The following is a 15,971-nucleotide window of genomic DNA, read 5'->3' on the forward strand; positions in this document are numbered from 1 at the left end:
ACAGCATAAGAATGAACACCAATTTGGAAAAAAAAAACCACTATGAGGCATAAGGACAAACAAGGCTAGCTGCATTTCTGGTAGAGACCTCAGGGCTTAGCAGCTTGAGGAACCAAACAGATAAGGGTGGTTGTGATAAATCATAAGTTCTGCCACTGAAATTTGACACTCCAGATCATGATATGACAATTGGTCTTTAAATTCAGTAAAAGTACACATACATTTAGGATACTTGGTGGTGTTTCTATTTTGAAATTATGAATGAAGTTGTCATTTACCATGTTTGCCACATATTACATTCTATTATCCTAAATAACTTTGACCTAGACCAAAGGCTACCTACAAACTTCAGAGGTTGTCAAGATATCCAGACATGCTTCTGGAGAGCAGGAAAACTAAGGGTAACCTACCCAGTAGCTTGTGTGCTCCTTCTAATATATACAAAGCACATATAAAGTACCTGTTATTGCAGTAGGTAATATGTTTGGGTTTTTTTAGACAGCTATACAGCTAGATTGATTGTTTTTGTCTGTACTAAACCAGCCTATACGCCTGACAGCACTAGAGCTTTCTAACATTTCAGAGGAGGCTTCACTAACTGATTTCAATCTGCAGTGGTAGGTTCACTTTATGTCAAAAGACCACACAAAAATAAATATAAATAGGTTATACTGTCTATGCACACATATAAAAGAACAATTTTATTGTAGCTTCATATGCAAAAGGTTTACTAAACTGAAAGTCAAGAGACACCTGAGCAACATCAGCTAGAGCTCACTAAGTGTTTGCTCTTTCTTCTTTGAAAGTAAATAAACCTATTTCCATTCTATTGCATCATTTAAATTTTCTCTGAAGAAACCAGCTTTGTTACTGAGAAGTTGTGGTTGAACAATTGTTTTCACACAATGGTTCCACAAGGCACTAAAGCAAAACCAAAATATTAATTTTTCTTAGCTTTGAGACTTTTTCTAAGGCAGGCAGATGAGGTTGCAGAGATAATGAAGAGTATGACTAAAGGAGGGATCACTTACAGCCTTGTTGTTTCACAGAACTGCTGACTAACATGCACCCATGTACAGAAGTGTGTTTACTCCTATGAAACTGTTAAAACTATTCTGAAAGTGTTAATGAAAGGTCCATGAAAGGTCACAGCTGGGCCTAAGAACAGTTTATTAGTCAAGGCTGAGCTATTGAACGAAGTCACAGATGTTATGTTTATGCACCTGTTTCAGAAATTAAAGCTGATAGTTTAGCTTGTTTTTCCACCCTTCAATTATAAAAAGTAACTAAGTTTTTTTTTTATTATTATCATTTGGATCTGTTACCAAGGCTGTCTAATTCCATAAACCTCCTCTAAAAAGGCCAAGTGGAAATTAATCTCACAATTTGTAAAACAAGTTAGGGAGTAAAATGACCTATTAAAAGGAAAAGGTAGGCAAAAATACCTGTGGCTCAAGTGGGCACATGACAATGTTGTACAGAATGCTTCCCTTATAAACAGTGATGAGCTGTAGACATTGCTGGGTGCTCTCACATCCAGCTAGGACTTCAAAGCACTTCACAGAACCAAAATCTGTTTTCAACTATCCACCAGCTCATATATAACTAAAATCAGCTTTAAGAAGTATTAATTTTTCCTCAATTAGAAAGGCCAGTGTTCAAGCATGCTATGTAAATATAGGAAAAGTGCTCTGGCAGCCTATGCTAAAGAAAAAGATCCTACCATATGCTGGATAAAGCTCCTACCATTTTGTGGGAATTACTGCTTTCAAGAGAGCACTAAGGAGAGAAGGGTACAAACCAGAAGAGCTATGCAGTGTGATTCAGCAATAAGGTCATTAGCTTCAGGGAGTTCAACAGTTTCAAAGTTTTGCTGTGCTAGAAGAACAGATAACTGACATCCCACAAACCTAAAGGGGTGCTAGTACCAGCCAAGAAACACCACTAGTTTCAATGTTAAACCGGTCACCCACACTCAGGAAGCAGCCAACAATTCAGTAATGAAGCAGTCTCCCCCAGCTCTGATGAATCCCTAACTGATTACCGTTGTCAGTTTCCCTCCAGCTTTTGCCGAGCTCTTCAAGCCTCAAACACTGTGACAACAAAGCAACCAGTGGGCTTCTGCTGAGAGCAGGGATCTCCCCAGTGGGGTGCTCACCTCAGGGAGTATGCCAGCCAACCCACGGGGCTGCAGGAACAACATACCTTTCGGACTGTTAATACATAAAACTTTCCTCATACAGCGGTCATTCCACCTTTATTTCATTCTTCTCTCATTCGCATTTTTGTGCATGTCTTACGAGGCACATAACATGTTAGGACAAGAGTATATGAATGTTTAACTTACAAAAAAATACATGTGAAATGCATGCTCAAAAACCTTTCTCTGGAGAGGGGTGCATGAACAGAAATGGTTTGGCAGTGACTGCTTTAGAGCACCCATGAGAGATTTTCTGTAGCATTTCTGGCAATTTCTTTCAATGTTGTTTTTGTGCAAGTGACTAGATAGACATTGAAAGAGAAAGCAAATTCTGTTTATCCAGTTCTTGCAGGAAAGAAGGAAATCTAAAGGAAAAAATTACCTCAAACTGCTTCTCATCAATTTTTTCGACTGATATATTCAGCACAGAAACAGACTCAATAGCATAGATGCTATTCCCATTAAAACATGCAGCGAGTTAAGTAAAATCCTTAAGTGGCACCTATTCAGCAAGAATAGTTCCAAAGTATCCTTGGCAGCAAGTAAATTGTTCCCAGTCACAATCTGTGCAACATATTCATTTCAGTTCAACTACAAGATTGAGATATAGGTCAGCCTTCACCCTGAATAAAAACCTTTTTTCCAGTGTCCTTGCAATTGCTGGCTAACTGGTTACAGAGCTTACTCTCCAGGAGTTCCTCAGCAGGAACTGAGATTCCCAACCAGGCAACAAGGCAAAGAGTTTAGGGAATATCTTACTATCAGCTAAGTAAAAACAGAAAGGTGAGGGAAAACCACTGAGCTCTGTGCTATGGAAGAACAGGTACTGAAGTTCCCTACAGGAATATGAGTGTGCTCATTTATCCCACCAATCAGTGGGACAGCATAAAACATCTGCCTATTGCTGAAGTTAGCCATGGAACACGTAGGAGTCAGAGGAAGCATCACTTCCTCTCTTCAGGCAGAATGAGAACATTTTTACCCCTTAGTTAGTGAACAAGAGGAAACAATCCCAGTAATCAAATAATACCAGCAATCACAAAAATAGAGGATTTTTTCAATGTCCCTAATGAGTGATCAGCAGGGGAAGGCCATCACTCCTGCAGTGACCAGAAGACAGCCAGTTTCATCTGGAGAACACACACATGCTTAACATTTTTTAGCTACTTTTGCCAGGGCTTCTTAATGTCTTTCCTCAGTCCCTATTTTAAATGCCTTCATAATCTGCAGCAATATCATGTTTAAAAAAATACAGTGCCCCTTCTCTTAGGCTTGAATTTTCTTGCATTCAACTCAAGTTCTCAATAAATTGATTTAAATGAAGTTTACTACAACAGAGTTATATTTAAAATACTCAAGTTAAATTTAAAATATTCACTACTAAAAAAGTCATCATCAAAAACTCTTCCTAAAGTTAGGAAATGTCATAGTCAGAGCAATTTTACTCATTCTTCTTAAAATCCCTCCAACCATACATCCCAGATGACTCTCTGCAGACCAGACATTAGAAACAATTAAACATTCAAGGAAGCATTTAATACACAGTCCCAAGACTTATACCAGTCTCAAAGACAGAAAGTCACACTGCTACTCTGGGAAATCAAAGCATGAAATGAGGAAAACTTTCAGCACGATTCTTGTCAAAAACTGGGCAAGAAATGTACTCCTCTCACAGCTTTCTGCCAAATTATGGACTCCCAACATCCTACCCTGATTAACTGTGGACATCAGTAAACAGTCTGACATCACAGTAGCAATTTTAGTTTGTAAACAGCTCTTAACCCTACATCTGTGTACTGTGCTTTCTATGGCTTATTAAGTGTATTAGTTCAATTGAATCTAAATATTTTGCTTATACAAGCTGAATTAAAGTATCAGAACTTCATGCCCACAAAACAACTTTGTGACAGCGGACTAACAGTCAAGGGAGGAGAGGGGCGTGGAAGTACAGCCACTGATGGACACCTGACTAGCCCTTATCACCTAACTTCCATGTATTCAACAGATGGCTCATCTGACACTCGCAGCCCCATCTCACCTTAGCTTTTTTCGTCATATACACTATAAATGAGAGCATATAGTTCAAAAGTTTGGCTGCATCTCTCTGGTTTCACAGAACTTGTGTGTATTCTTTCCATAACTTCAAAAGTGCCCTGCTGGCTTAAAGAGTGACCTACAAAGCTCATATAATACACTAATATTACTTTATGTTCTACTTCCTACTGCACGTGTGAAAATGAACCCCAAAGTACTGAACTTACCTCTAGCGAAAAGGTTAAGTTACTTTCCTGAAACAGTGTAAAAGCAAATCCCCAGCAGCACCGCATATGGCTGTCGTTAAGGTAGTGGCTTCTGGCTTTATAAATAAATGCACTGCACATCCCCCCACCAGCCCATGGTAGAAAGCAGGGTGTGGGAGGTAGAAACCCCAGGAAAGGAAGTAGATGACAACACATGAGAATCAGACAAAAGACAAAACCCGAGCTGCATAACAACAAAACAGGGACGGGAAAAAAAATATTATGGGGACATAAAACAGGACGCAAAAAAGTTCTCTACGTATCGAGGTGAGAAAACCGTCCTAATAAGGCCGAAATCAGCATTATCAGCGCCTCGGGGAGAAAATGCGTTCTAGGGAGAAAAAAACGCCTCATTTCGGTCCCAAGCAGTACAAGCACTACGAAGTGGGCTCCCAACGAGCTGCTAAAAGGCAGGCACCGCACTGAGCAACGCGCCCACCCCTACCAGGCCTACGGAGCAGCGCCGGTGAGGCCGAGCCCGAGCCTGCCCGGTCCCGCCACCCGCGACCCCGCAGGTGACAGCAGCCCCGCTGCCCCCGCTCTGCTCCGCTCCGCCGCCTCAGCACCCCGGCGAGGTCGGCGCTGCCCCCACGCACCCCAAAGCCCCGGCGAGAGCACTGGGTCACCTCCCCCGCTGCCGCCGCCCCCGCGCCCCGCTGCAGGCGTCAGGACCTGCACAGACACCTCTGCGCCCCGGTTCCCCGCCGCAGGCCCAGGGGGCAATGCCGCCGCAGCACTCGGGCCGAGGGGGGCGTAGGGAGGCGGGCCGCGGTACTCACCGGCCGCGGGAAGCGCTCCGACTGCGGGCAGCGCTCCGGCCGACAGCGCGGCCAGGCACAGCAGCAGGGCCAACCAGCGCGCCCGCCGCCCCATCCCGCTGGGCTCTGAGGGGCCGCGTCGAGCGCCCCCGACTCCGGCTCTCTCGCCCCGCCCAGCGCCAAGCCGCCACCAATCAGCGGCCGCGCTGAAGGCCGACTACGGGCCGCTGGCAGCAGCACACGCAACCCCGGGGAACGGCCGGCTCTACATGGCCCGCTCCGATTGGCTCGGCGGGGCCCCGGCTCGCCCGCCACGCCCTCCCGCTAGCAAATAGCGCCGCACGTGTCTCCGCGAGGGCCGTTGCGCCAGCCGTTCCTTCCGAAACGGCGCCTTCCATTGGCTCGTGCGCCGTTCCTACAGCACCCACAGTTCCTTGTGAGGGCCGCGGCGCCGCCTGGGAGCGTGTGCACCCGGGGCCCGCGGCGGGGCAGGGACTACGTCACCCACAACTCCCCGCGCCGACCGGCGCGGGGCGCGAGCGTGGCGTCGCCGCCCGGAACCCCGCCCACTCCAGACCGCAAAATTGCGGGGCGTGCGTTACGCCTCGTTGGCTAGGACTATGGAAAGAGCAGTAAATTGTCTGCCTGAACCAGTGTAGATGGAGTATGTGAAACATAAAGATATGGGATGCAACTCTTCACTTTTCATAGGAATTTCATCTCCCTGTGGGTCAAAAAAAAAAGCAAACGAGGAAGGGAACTAACTAGGAACCCAGCCTTTAAAGGAGTGAAGCATAGCTGGGTGGTAAATGTCACCACGTCACAGGACTGACCTGTCACACAGTAAATGTTACCGCGTCACAGGACTGTCCTGTTGCACAATGCTGTGCTAAATTATAAAGTGCGTTTTTCCCGCTCTGTCTCAGTAGTGTCAAGCCGCCTCAGCCTTACAGCGCTGCACTTGGGAGCTCTGCAGGGAGGGAGTGGCCGCCAGCCGCTGTTTATGCCATGGCACACAGTGGCAGCAGCTGTGGCGAGTGCAGCCCCACACAGCGCTGGCTGAGGGATTCTCTGCCCGCCATAGCAGGGTCCGCAGGCAACGGAACGCCTGCAGACAGGAGGTGTATAGAGAGCGTGTAAGCGCCTTGGATAGAGCTAACGACTGGTTCTGATTCTAAGTAGCAGAATACTGAAATACCAGTCAATTTTTTTCTAGCTACAGTACAGCTAAACAGCACACATGGCTAAAGAGTTCGGCAGAACGAAGCCGCATAGGTGTGGGAGTGCCATTTTGGAATGGGTCTGAAGGGGTTTCAGCAGGGCGCTTGTCTGTGCCCAGACCAGCCCCAAGTTTGACATATGGTGGAGTTTGTGAAGGACTGTCTCATATGTGATGGAGCCCATGCTGTAGCTGCAGTCGTGTGAAGGGTCCTTCCCGTGAGGAGCAAGGAACAGCAGAAAGTGATGAACTCACTGTAACGCCCTTTCCCTGTCCCACTGCACCACTGGGAGGGAGAGGTAGAGAATTTGTGAATAAAGCCCGGGAAGAAGAACGGGGTGGGGGAAAACATGTCCTTAAGATTTGGTTTTCTTCACATTACCCTACTCATTATGAATTAGATTCATAATTGATTTTCCCAAGTCAAGTCTGTTTTGCTCAAACAGTCTAACAGTAATCGGTGAGTGATCTCTCTGTGTCCTCATCTTGACCCTCAGCCCTTTCCTTATATTTTCTCTCCTCTGTCCAGCTGAGGACAGGAGTGATAGAGTGGCTTTGGTGGTCACCTGGTGATGAGCAAGGGTCAACCCATCACAGCTGCCCAGAGCCCTTATGGACTCACAGCCCATGAGCTGTTCAAGACTTCATTGAACAAATCTCTCCTCAACTTGACCCAGTCAGCCTTCCTGCAAGCAGGGGTTGAACTAGATGACCTCTGGAGGTCACTTCTAACCAAATTTATTCTACATCTAAAGTTCTGTGTGTGGGGTTAAGTGAACTGGAAGAACAAGAGGAAAAAATTCAATGGGGGAAACAGATTTTTTTTTCTGAATTAATTAATAACCTTTCAAACAACAAAATAAAATTAGATAATATTGCAGGCTGAGTTAGTTCTGATTAATTTAGTATATTCTGTACTCTAAGGGTCTGGTAAATTTATTGCTGCCTTTCCATTTATGTGTGCAGCAGCCATAAAATTCCCATTAATTTTCTTAATCCATTTTGCATTTTCTTCTCTGAAGCTCTGAATGGAGTCTTAGGTATTTTTGCAGTGTTCTTCCTCTCTATTCTGTGCCAAAATGTTGTGGTCTTTTATGCAGCAGTCCAAGTGACCACACAAATGATAAGGGCCCAAATTACATCCTTTGCATTTCAGGTATTCTTAGGTATGTTTTATCAAACTATTAGCTGGTATAAATTTTCAAGAGATTTTTAAATTTGACCTGTTAAGTACTGCCTAGCTTGTGTGGCATGATGTAATACTGGATGTTCTCTAGTTAGGAGAATGGAAGTGCAGGAATAAAGTTAGGAATGCTTTAGTGATATGTATTCTTTATCATTATTTCTCATATTCTCTCCCTTATCTTCTCTCTATGCATTTTGATCATACAACTATTTGTGTTGTACCAACATTCCTTTTTACTTTGATTGCAGAAACTTTCTTGTATTTTTTAAAAATGAAAAATGGCACAAGTGGGAGAGGTATGAAGTTGGTAGATTTTGAACAGCAATTTCCCAAGAGTTCTCTTTGCAGAATGTTCTCATAAAGTTTTTCAGCTTGCTTCAGAAAAACTAAAAGGCGAAAACCTCAGACACCTCTCAGGGAAGATTTCTGTCCTAAAATACATTGGCATTATGACAGATGTTTCTGGCAAAAAAATGTTTAGTTTTCTAAATTAGTGTACAAAATATATAGTTTCAGGCAGATAAATTTTCATATCTTTTTAATTATATAAAAAAATACTATGCCTTTTTTAAAGCTTTTGCACACTAGTTTCTGAGAAAACAATTACAAGGAGCACAATACTTCTGTATTTCCAGTGTTCATGGCAGTTGGAGGGTTGTGATTCCAGCAAGGCCTATATGCAAAGTAAGAGACACAACACAGGTGTTATTTAAGGAACCTAGGGGAGAAGAGGTGAACATTTCCATGGCTCCTATCACCTGGTCTGTAAAATCAAGTTCCCAGTCACAGGGAATGAGGGAGAGAGAAGCAGTGATGAAGAGAGGAAAGAGGACTCTTCCAGTATACATTAGAAAAGAGGTTGTTGCCAAGGCTTTTGTGAAGACACCAGTCAAGAGGAACAAGAAGGATGTAGCTTGAAGAGCTGTCACCCAGTCTGGACCAGTAACAAATTGCAGGGGTTAGGCAACACTGTGAACTACCTGCATTCACAGAGACAGAAATGCAAACAGCTCACGCCTGTTTCTCCTCTCCAAATGGCAAGGGTTGAAGCTCATCAATGAAAACATCAGCCCTTGCTTTCTAGCTTCCCAAATATACCAGCATTCACAGATCTCTGTAACATCAGTGTGGGCTGTAACATCCATGCCTAGGCTCACGGTCCTCACCCATTTGGAGCCTCCCCTACTTTTCAGGAGAGTCTGGCTTGATCTTCAGCACAGAACAGATGCACACACTCATGCACTGTTCTCACAAGAACAAACCCTTGCTCAGATATTAGATCTCCCTCTGGATGGTGATCCAATGTCCATGCATGCACACTCTGTCCCTCACATAGCTGCTGACTCAGAGCTGGAGTCTTTCCAGGTCTTCTATTTCATGGCCACTCCAGTTTAAGATTGGCTAGCAAAGTGTATGTGTGTGTACACATGGATATGCATACACACAGGTGTATGCACAGTTAAATTCCCTAGGGAAGTACAAACAGTCTGGTGGCTCCAACTGCTGGCACTTAAACATACGGGCCCTGTGAGCCACAGTCCCTGCTCCAGTTGCTGACATTTAGACCCCACCAATACACACCCTATTCCCAGTGGGGAATGATCCCTTCCTCTGTTGCTGGCACTCAGATCTCAATTGTATTCTAGTCTTTCTGTTGTAACCTGGATCTAAAACCTGGTGAGCTGTGGTGTGTTGTCCAGCTGCTGGCAGTTGGACATCATAGTACTCAGGTAGGATAGAGTGAGGTTACAAAGGCAAAGTCAGTAATATAATTTATTAAGAAGAAAGAATACGCTGTGTTGATCACGGGTTGATCATGTGGCTCAGACAAGCATCCTATGTTTGTTTCTCTGCTATCCATACATATCTCTAACTTTCCTTAAATTTTTCACTTCTCATAATGAATCTATAATTTTTGCATAAGCCCCACAAGTTCTTTTTACTTTTCCATGGTTTTGGTACACTCTCACAAAGACTTTCAAATATGCCATCATAGTCTTGAAGTCTTGATTTCTTCTCTGTTCCCTCCTCTGCTCTCCCTTCCCTCTTGCCCCTGCCTGTGTCTAGGTAGTTGCTTCTAACAGCCCATCAGTCAGTGACTGAAATGTCCTGCTCTTTGTCTACCTTATTACCTGCTCATTAAGGTTTGTGTATTCATTTCCTTTATTGCTTTATTGTTTTCCTTGTTACTCCTTACTTCTATTACACTGAATGGTCCTTAACTAGAGAGCTTAATGAACCAGATGCTCTTACAGTCTATGTACTCTTACACTGGCATAGAGGAAAAATGCTCTTGTTTATTTAAGGTCCTGGAATCATGCTGCTTTTGTATTGGTTCTGGTTTTGCCTCTGTTATTGAGTTACTGCTATCATTTGCTTTTTTTCCTGTTCATTTTCTCAAGGGAAGAGCTCCAGTTATCTTCAATGAGATTTCCTATAGGATTTAACAAAACCTGAGTTTACATTACATTACATTACATTGATGCTCACCACAGTTGTAATGTTAGAGTCCCAAAGGCATGACTGAGTTGTTTATATAGATTTCTTCTGTGTACAAATTGTGTGGAGAGCTTCAGCTCGGTGCCTAGTGTGGGAATCCTCCAGCAAGAACAGTTGGTGTGCTTGCACTAAAAATAATGTTATCCAGTTGTCTGTGTGCTCAAACTCCTGTCTTTAGCTGACAACGAACAGCAAGCACAAGTGAGTTTGCAGGTGTTACAGCAAAACAAATGCTAGCCCATTCTGGGGACACAGTGACAACAGACTGACTTGTGTTCAAGTCTGGTGAAAACACAGTATTTATAATTTAAAAAAACATTTAGATTATTGTTTTAAGGCTGTGTAAAATCTTTAGAATTTTATTCTAGCCCCTAATTTTCAGAAATGGAACAAAATGAAGAAAAGAAGAAAGCCTCACTGTTAAGTGTCTATAATTGGAAATTGCAAATGACGGTCTGTTCCCTTTCTGTACTACTGAACAGAATCACAGAATTGTTAGTGTTGGAAGGGACCTCTGGGGATCATCTAGCCCACCCCATCTGCCAAGGCAGGGTTTGTAAAACAGGTGACACAGGAACTTGTCCAGGTGGGTTTGAGGTATCTCCAGAGAGGGGCACCTGACAACCTCCCTGGGCTGTGCCATTGCTCTCCACCCTCATTGTAAAGTTCTTCCTCATGTTGAGATGGAACTTCTCGTGGTTTAGTTTATGGCCATTGTTCCTTGTCTTGTCACTGGGCAGCACTGAAGAGAGTCTGGCACCATCCTCTTGACAGCCATGTTAGAGATACTAATATGCATTGATGATGCATTGCCCCTCCCCTCCTCTCCCCAGCTGCTCCTTCCAATTTTAAATCATCAGCAAACTTGTATCCCTTTGTCCAGGCTGTTGATGAACAAGTTAAAATATGCACATATATGTGATTTTTTGTGTATGAGTGTGTTTATCACATGATTTCCAGAGAAGTGTTGTATGTTGCAGATGAAATTAAACCTAATGCTGCCTGCAAGCCACAATTTTCATATATGTTGCACTTCAGTTGCAGTTATGGATTTAGCAGTGTCAGTTATTTTAGGGGCAATTTCTAGAGTAGCGTGAATTACTTAAAAGGAAGAAAACCTCAACGGGACTGAAAGCTTTCAAGGGAAAATAGGACAAGATAACAAGTACAGCATGGAAATGGTTCAAGGGTAAGTGGGACCTGATTTTGATGTTTTTCTTCCCAGCTTGTGAGCCCTTTTTTTTGAAAGTTTTTGTGCAAACTGCAGGCCCAAGACCAAAGCCAGAGCTCCATCAGTGATCAGGAAAGAAACAGGATAATTATTACAGTTATGGGGCTGGGTATTAACTGGGAAACATGTCCAGAGCTGGGAGATGTAATTCTGGGAGGTACACAATGCCAGATGAAGAAAACTGCATCTCTGAAAACATCATATTTTGCTATATTAAGTATCCCCTAGCTTTCTGTCAACTCTCAGGTATCTAATTTGTGTTTACGGTATGCCAACACTGTTATTTCTTGGGCTTTTTCAGAGTTAGCTCTCAAATGTGAATAGTTAGGATTTGTAATGGTTTGCTTAGAAAATGTGAGTCATTCAGGTAGAAAAAACAAAGCAATCACAAGGTTTAAACTATCAATCATAAATAAATAATCTTGGCATTCATGCAGAGTGTAATTTACTCAGAAAAATGGTTCAACAAATACTTTCAAATAATGAACATGTTTAGGGGATTTTTTTTTAGATTAGATTATTTGGGAACAGAGAATGGTAAAAATTATTACTTGTGTGCATTTAGAAACATGTATGTAGAAATAATTTATGTGTAAAATAATGTAATATTTGATATTAGAATATTCAGATATTCTAATAGATGTCAGCAAGATTCTTTGAAGCACATAATCAGAGAACTAACTTGGGATATAAAAAATGGGACTAGTAGAAAGCCAAGACTGAAATGTATGAGTTGGGCTCTGCTCGTCAGGAATGGAACAGCACCTTGCCACCAAATGATATTGTCACACTGATTCCCATGAAGTTTCCACTGCTGTCAGTTTCATTGTGTTTCTCATGTCCAGCCCCTGATGCGCTAACAATGGTTAAGTGATGAGATGTCTAGAGAGAGAATAATGGAAAAGAATCAAACCTATTTTATTCTGCAAATATTTCTTTGGTGAAAAAGCTGATTCCTCTAATGATTTAGCTGCTTCTGTTCATGGTTTAACTAATTAAAAGTGCAAGCTACAAAGTGAGATGGCTGTAAGAATGTTTGTACAAATGTAAGAAAATTCTGTAAGAATGTCTGGGATATAAATTGGAATTAATTTTTCTTATTGCTATGTGTCATAAATTTTGTACCTTGTTGAAGGACACAGGGGTGTCACAGATGGCTTCAGAGTTATGGTGCTCAGGTTAAGGTTTTGCCAGTCAGATGTGATTTAAGGCAGGTTATTCATCTACTGCTGCAGGAGTCTGAGCTTTCCAATGGATTGCTCAGGGCAAGCATCCATCAGTTCACGCCATGGAAGGACATGATTCTCACATTGGGAAGGAGTACAAACTGCACTTCAGATTTCTTTCCCTCTAGTGTGATTGTGAGTTTTAAATGTTTGGCATATTAATGTTTTTTGACTCCTTAACGTTCCCTCAGGAATGGTGACCAGCTGGTGACCACTGGTGACCAGCTTACTTCTGTTGTGATCTTGGTTTTTTTCTGCTTAGCTGATCTGTAAGCCACAGCATACAAACAGTTCTGATGGAGCTCAGTGTTCATGTTGCAAACTTCAGCATCCTTGGCTATAAACTGACTAGATTAGAGATCCAACTATCCATTTGTTGTGCAGGAGGAGTTCAGGCTTAAGAATAATTTTGACTTGAGCATAAAGCTGTCTGTGCTACTGCTGCTGCCATACATGCCACATTTGGTTTAGCAATTGGGTGCTGTTCTCAGCAGTGCCTGTTCTAAACACTGAAGTAAAATAACAATTTAAAGAAATGCGCTTGCAATGTAGACTGGATTTGTCCTGAATTATCTGGGGGTCCTCTCTGCTGCAATTTCCTGCTGGGTACTAACTTAGGTACCTCGAAGCTTCTGGAAGCTGTGACAGTTGGACGCTGCAGACAGTGTTTTAAGGTTGTTGTTAACATATTATTAGGAAATTTTAGATGTATGCATATCTATATGTTCCACAGATTCGCGTGCCTGCCCTGTGTACCTTTGTCTGGGTACATTTATTTGTACGCGTTCGCGACCTCGGCCCGTGGCGGGGGCTCTCCGCCCGCCGCCCGCGGTGCTAGCGGGAGCCGCCAGGTGTCGCTGCGGCGCCAGGCTGGGCCCGGTGCGGCTGCTCGGGGCGCGGTGCGGGCGGCGCGGGGTCGGGACTGGCCGGGCGGAAGGAGAGAGGGAGGAAGGGAGGAAGGAAGGAAGGAAGGCTCCGCTGGGTGTCCCAGGGGTTTCCCTGCCGATTACACTTACCCAGGGGTCTCCTTTTGAGTGTCTGAAAACACCCTGAACACTGCTGGAACTGCAGTTCCACGGGTCCACTGCTGCTGACTGTCCCGAGGGACCGTGTGTCCAGCGACAGGGCGAGCGGAACGAGCGCCGGCTGAAACACCGAAGCTCCGTCCTTTGGAGGAAATGGTCCCTTGCTGGGAGGGTGACTGAGCTCTGGAACAGGAAAGCCAGGGCGGCTGCGGAACCTCCTGTTCAAAAGCCGCCTGCGTGCGATCCTGGCAGCCTGCTTGGGTGAACCTGCTTTAGCAAGGGCTTGGACGGTGTGGTTCCCAAAGATCCCTTTCAACCCCATTCTGTCATTCTATAAAAGTAACAGCCAAAGTTTTTCTGGTTCAGAGTCCACTTTTTGAGAAGTCTTGCCTTAATCTCTCAAGACTTACATAGCTCAACTGTGAAATGGCATTAGTAATGCACCACTTCTCTACTGAACAAGAACTTGCTTGTGGAGTGATATCCTGGTATTGTAATAATGAAGCTGTTTAAATCTCTGGGTGAACACCACAAAGAAAGCCAATGCAGGGCAAAATTGACTTCATTACAGTAAAGAGCATGTGGCATCATTGTGCATAATCTGCCTCACCAAGTTGTAAAATAATAGCTGATTTCCTCATCATGAAAACAAGTGTTCAGAGACAGACATTTTAATCTGCAAACATGTTTGACATATGTTTATCCAAAAACATGAGGAACAGTTTATGTTTCTATCCTTTTCTTTTTTATGTTTACTTTTACTGTGGTGTTTTTTAGCTTGTGAGTTTTTGATGGGTTTTGTTCTTTTTTTAAGTTTTCAGGATTTTGTTTATTTATTTTCTCTGAAGGGGACGCACTAGGTAACTTTGTTTTCACTTTTGAATTTTAAGCAGTTTATAACTCAAAACAATTTAATTTTGAAATAGCACACTTTTCTGATTTGAGATTGAAGCATGAATGATGTAGTTTTTATGTAACGCATTCCAGCTAACTGTTGCTAAGTCTTGCTGTCTGATTTAAAACTGGTCTTTCAGTATTGCTGGAGATGTAGCTGAAGCTTGACATTCCAAGTGCATCCAGTTCCAGTTTTGTAACAATTAATGGGCTTTTTTATCCCAAATTTTATGTCTTTGTTTCTTTTTGTTTATTGGCTGCTGAAGTGAACCAGATATTGTGAGGGCAGAAATAGATCAGCATTTAATGTATACTGTACTTGCTGATGAAAACATACTAGTGCAGAGGACTGGCAAAAGACACTGAGACTTTAAAGAGAATAAATAAAATTAATATCAAGACAGCACTGTTATTTGATGTATATTCTCTAGGATATTTTATTGTGTGGAACAGTAAGGTAGCGATACCAATATCTTCTTAGTGACTCAGGAGGAGGAGCCGTTCATAGGTCAGAGTTTCTTTGTGTATCAGTGTTACTGTCACATATTTCAAATAAAGCAAAATGGGACAGGAGACAGCCCTAGATATTTGAGGCTGTGTGGGTAAGTGGGTGTAACTGCTGCTTTGCAAACATGTCCTACACCTTTCTGCATGTAATGGACTAGAGCCATTTGCGTTTGTTTCCTCTACCATGCTGAAAGTTTGTGACTGAAAAGCAGTGTAGCCTGCTGATTCCTTGCTTTAAACTTTTCCCCAAAGTTCACAGAGAAACAATTAGGCTCCAGGATTTTTTAATTAACTGGGCCTTGACTTCACGCTTGGTCCAAGAGTGGCTTTTCTTCTTTGGTGTAACTAACTACCCACATGCACCGCAACTACGTTCCAGGGCTCAGTATTATGGGCTAATGAGAAACTTCTTTAGATCAGAAACTTCTAGCTCTCCTCTCAGTTGGACCTGCAGACCACAAAGCTATTAGCTTTATAGTCAGACACTAGTCAAACTTCTGACCAGATATTAATTTCTTCCTAATGATATCCATGGTCTCATGATATTGACCACAATTCCCAAAAATTAACTCTCATAATTCTTAGCTTAGTCAATGCATAGGTTCCAAAAAAGTTGTCTTGACATTCAAAGATCCTGCATTCCTTCAGTTCTCAATATAGTGACTATAGTAATTTGAATATAGGAGACTTAATTTGAAAATGTCAGTAATGTCAATTACCCCATCTGTAAAATTAGAAATATTAATTAGGTTAAGATTAGTATATATGAAAGAGCTTTGTAATCCTTGAGGAATCTCTTGGAAATATAATTATTCTAAAACCTCTAATGCATTAAAAATCTCTTTATAGCTTTGTAAAAGTAGGTGCTGCAGTCAAACATTTTTCTCTCTTCTTGCAAATGTGTTTATTTGTACTTTTGAATAAGA

The 15,971-nt window shown here is 42.8% G+C and overlaps 1 protein-coding gene across 1 annotated transcript in view; it reads right to left on the reverse strand.

Moving 5' to 3' along the window:
- SEL1L (SEL1L adaptor subunit of ERAD E3 ubiquitin ligase) overlaps nucleotides 1-5,373 on the reverse strand; it is a 32,892-nt gene extending 27,519 nt beyond the window's left edge. The window contains exon 1 of the mRNA XM_054275461.1: nucleotides 5,280-5,373. Coding sequence (XP_054131436.1) covers nucleotides 5,280-5,373 — 94 coding nt within the window. The remainder of the gene's footprint in view (nucleotides 1-5,279) is intronic.
- Between the last annotated feature and the right edge of the window lie 10,598 nt (nucleotides 5,374-15,971).

This window comes from Melozone crissalis, unplaced genomic scaffold (genome assembly GCF_028551555.1).
Source record: "Melozone crissalis strain CALT ecotype California unplaced genomic scaffold, PUWL_Pcris_2 ptg000018l_1, whole genome shotgun sequence".
Taxonomy (NCBI): Eukaryota; Metazoa; Chordata; class Aves; order Passeriformes; family Passerellidae; genus Melozone; species Melozone crissalis.